Source organism: Pinus tabuliformis, chromosome X, assembly GCF_031772625.1.
Source record: "Pinus tabuliformis cultivar Carrire ecotype Pingquan chromosome X, CPIR1, whole genome shotgun sequence".
Classification (NCBI taxonomy): domain Eukaryota; kingdom Viridiplantae; phylum Streptophyta; class Pinopsida; order Pinales; family Pinaceae; genus Pinus; species Pinus tabuliformis.
Genome location: NC_142308.1, coordinates 899,016,911 through 899,020,436, shown reverse-complemented (window position 1 = coordinate 899,020,436; position 3,526 = coordinate 899,016,911). Strand labels below are relative to the sequence as shown.

The following is a 3,526-nucleotide window of genomic DNA, read 5'->3' as shown; positions in this document are numbered from 1 at the left end:
ATTATCAAATAAATTCCGGTCTCAGATGTCATTTAAAAGATTTCGAAACCCACAACGCACCTTCGGAATCCAATGCCTTCTCATGATGCCATGCTCAATTTACCAGTACCACGCAGCCACGCAATGCAATTCCACGTATGCCGACAGATAAAACAACAAATAAAATTCCACGTAATGAGTGGTACGTGGACACAAACACAAGCGCTATGATAGTGTGGACAGACATGGAGATGGCCTCCACTCCGGTTCTAATTATGACTCCGCTGGGTGCCTTCCCAAGTTTCGAACCTTGAATGTATGTAGCCGTTTCCTTCATTAAGTGTTTGTTGTCCATGATAGCCCTCTCTTCCGTCCCCTCTCAAAACCCCCCATTCACGTAGGGTTTTCGAATTTGTATTTAGGCTAGGTATTTCACGCAATGTTTTGTAGCTCGTTTCTTTGAGCTACTGTGAGTCGAGCAGAGCGTTTTTTATTTTCTGGGGCCATGGTGTTCTTATCAAATGGCCAGAGAGAATCCTCTCACTCAGGTGACAGCAGCAGCAGTGACTCCGATCCAGAGGAGCAGAGATTCTACGCAAGAGTAAACCGTTCCCAACGACAACAATCTTCCTCTACTTCTTCCTCCTCGTCCGACTCCGAGCACGAGGAGGTGAGCAACCGCCCAGCAGCGGAGAAGCCCGCAGCTCCGCCTTCGCCCAAGAAGAATCCCAACTCTTCGGACATGTCCGCTGTTCGAAAGCAGAGCACCCCGTCGGAGCCGAACCCTAATACCCCCTCTTCTTCGAAGCCCAAGAAGGCCGCAGCCGCAAAAAGAGCCAAAGATGATGACTCTGCCGAAGAGCAGCCCGAGCCGAAGAAGAAATCGGCGTCCAAGGGAAGGAAACCCGCTGAAGAAGAGGTCGTGAATAATGATAACCTTAACGAAGGGCAGCCCGAGCCAAAGAATAAATTGGCGTCGAAGGGGAAGAAACCCGCGGAAGAAAAGGTCGCGAAAGATGATGACTTTGGCGGAGAGCTGCACGAGCCGAAGAAGAAATCGGTCTCCAGGAGAAAAAAAGCTGCTGTAGAAGAAGTCGTGAAAGATGACGAGGCTGCTGAAGATCAGACCGAGCTGAAGAAGAAATCGGTGTCCAAAGGAAAGAAACCCGCTGAAGAAGAAGTCCCGACTCCGAACCCTACGAATAAGAAACCGCGGAAGCAGCTGGGAGAATCCCCGGCCCCCGTCCTCATGGTGACTTCTACAAAGGACTCGCCACAGAAATCTTCAAAGACTTCCTCGAAGAAGACGGCACATGTGTGGACGGACAATGATGAGAGCGTCATAATGCATGGCTACCTGGTTTGTGAGAAGGAGGGTCTGGAGCTTCCCAAGAATCTGCCACAGCTTCTTGAAAAGATTAATGATTCATTGGCCCACGAGGCTAGTAAGCCCCAGCTATATGAAAAGCTCAGGAGGATGAAAGCGAGGTATGAATCCATTAAGAACAAGATGACTCAGGGCAATATAAAAGAAGATGTATTTGCTTACAAGACTCCGCATGAGAAGAAACTATATAAGCTGTGGAAACAGGCATGGGGTGAGCGGCATGAGGAAGATGAAATTGAGGTAGAGCCTCCGGGAGATGGAATGGAGGTAAATCTCACCGAGGCAGTTGGGGATGATACGCAACGGCCTGGAGAAGACCAGATTACTGCTGGAGACTGCGGGGAGGAAGACAAAGAAGAGGCGGAGGAAGACGGGCCCGATGGAGGAGGCACTACGCCCCGGCCTGGAGAAGACCAGATTACTGCTGGAGACCGCGGGGAGGAAGACGAGGAAGAGGTGGCAGAAGACGAGACCGATGGAGGCACTGACACTGATAAGGAGCGGAAGAACACCAATACCGAGAAGGCCTCGGTTTCGAATCACATCCCTTCCAAGGCCCCGGTTTCGAATCACATCGCTGCCAAAGACACGGTTTCAAATCACATCCCTGTCAAGCCCTCGGTTTCGTCGACGCCTATACAGAATAACAAACCGGAAGACAGGGTTGACTACGAAACAATTATGAAGGAAACCAGTGATATGCTGGCTGAGGTCACCAGAGATGTGAAGAAAATGGCTGAAACCTCTGAGGCCAAATTGAAGGCATTGCTGGACAGTCACTTGAGTTCGGCAAACGGATTTCGTGATACGGGAGTAGCAAGCGGAAGAATAATTAATTCGGCAGTGTGGCTAAGGAATAGGGACCACGGCCTGGATGGGATTTATTATCTGCGGGAGCTACCCCCATTGGATGGGGCTAGAGCTCAAATTCTGGAGGGAAAACGGCGAGAGGTTAAAATTTTAGAGACGCAGGCTAGTTTGAAGCGGTACGCATTATTGCATGAGGAATGCACCCCACATCTTGAATCAATGACATCAGGAGGCAATTCCAGATCCTAGTATTCAGATCCTTTACCTGTTAAATGTTAAATTTTGGCAAGCAACAGATTAATTATAAGGATGTATAGCATATAATTTTTTGGTTTCACATTTGAAAGCAGAAAGGTTTTTGGTTTTACATTTGAAAGCAGTAAGGATAAAGTTTTATTGTTTTACATTTGAAAGCAGAAAGGGGTAATGCAAGATTGTTACCTCTTAAACTTTGGTAGCGATAGTCACTGTAATGATATCATTATAGCATATGGATTTCTGGCATTTCATTTTGAAGGTACATAGTATTGACAAAATATTAGTTGCATACCCGTATAGTAGTGCGTATGATACCTTTTGGATGTGCGCGGTTGGCTGGGCTATCAATTTGGGTTGCATAAATGCAACGAGGGCCGCTATATTCAAGACAATTGAAATTTGACTGAACGGTATCTGAAGTATATACATCAAAACCAAAAGTACGTACATCAAAACTTTTTGGTTTTGAGCTTTTAATTGTCTGAATGAATCTGACTATGTGCAGTGTCCATCAAAACTTTTTGGTTTTGATCTTTTAATTGTCGGAATGAATCTTGACTATTTGCAGTGTTTTTGTGTAGGACTGTGCTGTACTGCAAATTGTTGGTTTCGAATTTTGGATATGAAATTTGGAGTAGAAATGGTCCATGACATTTTCGTAGTTACTAATTAATTGGTGAGAACATAGAATGAACCATCGATTTCTGAAATCATATTTGTATCATGGCAGTTTTGCATCTATATAATATGCATCTATTTAGTGTTTCTTGTACCAGATGATAAAGTTTCTAAGAAGAATGTCTGTACAATTGTGGTTAATTGTTTTTTCCCTCCTTTCAAATCTTTGCATTTTGCTGTTTTTTTTTCTTTGTTCTTTCGGTGATGTTGAGTTTAAGACCATTCATTTTCAAGTAATATATTTCGGAATTATATCCTAAATTATGGTGTGAGAAATTTTATTGCTCGGTATGGTTGAAATTTAAAGGTCACAAGTACACATTAAGAAATAATGTGCCAAACATTACATTTGTGATTGGCCAAGGGTAGTTTTATATTAAGAAAACATGCAAATTGCAGTTTTTGGGTTTAGGA

At 44.5% G+C, this 3,526-nt stretch overlaps 1 protein-coding gene across 1 annotated transcript; it reads left to right on the top strand.

Annotated features, from left to right (window-relative positions):
- Positions 1–244: 244 nt before the first annotated feature.
- On the top strand, positions 245–3,206 carry LOC149142584 (uncharacterized). Its single transcript, XM_089453169.1, has 2 exons — positions 245–2,874; positions 3,016–3,206. The coding sequence occupies exon 1, from the start codon at positions 485–487 to the stop codon at positions 2,423–2,425; it is 1,941 nt and encodes a 646-aa protein (XP_089309295.1). The 5' UTR covers positions 245–484; the 3' UTR covers positions 2,426–2,874; positions 3,016–3,206.
- The last annotated feature ends 320 nt before the right edge of the window (positions 3,207–3,526 follow it).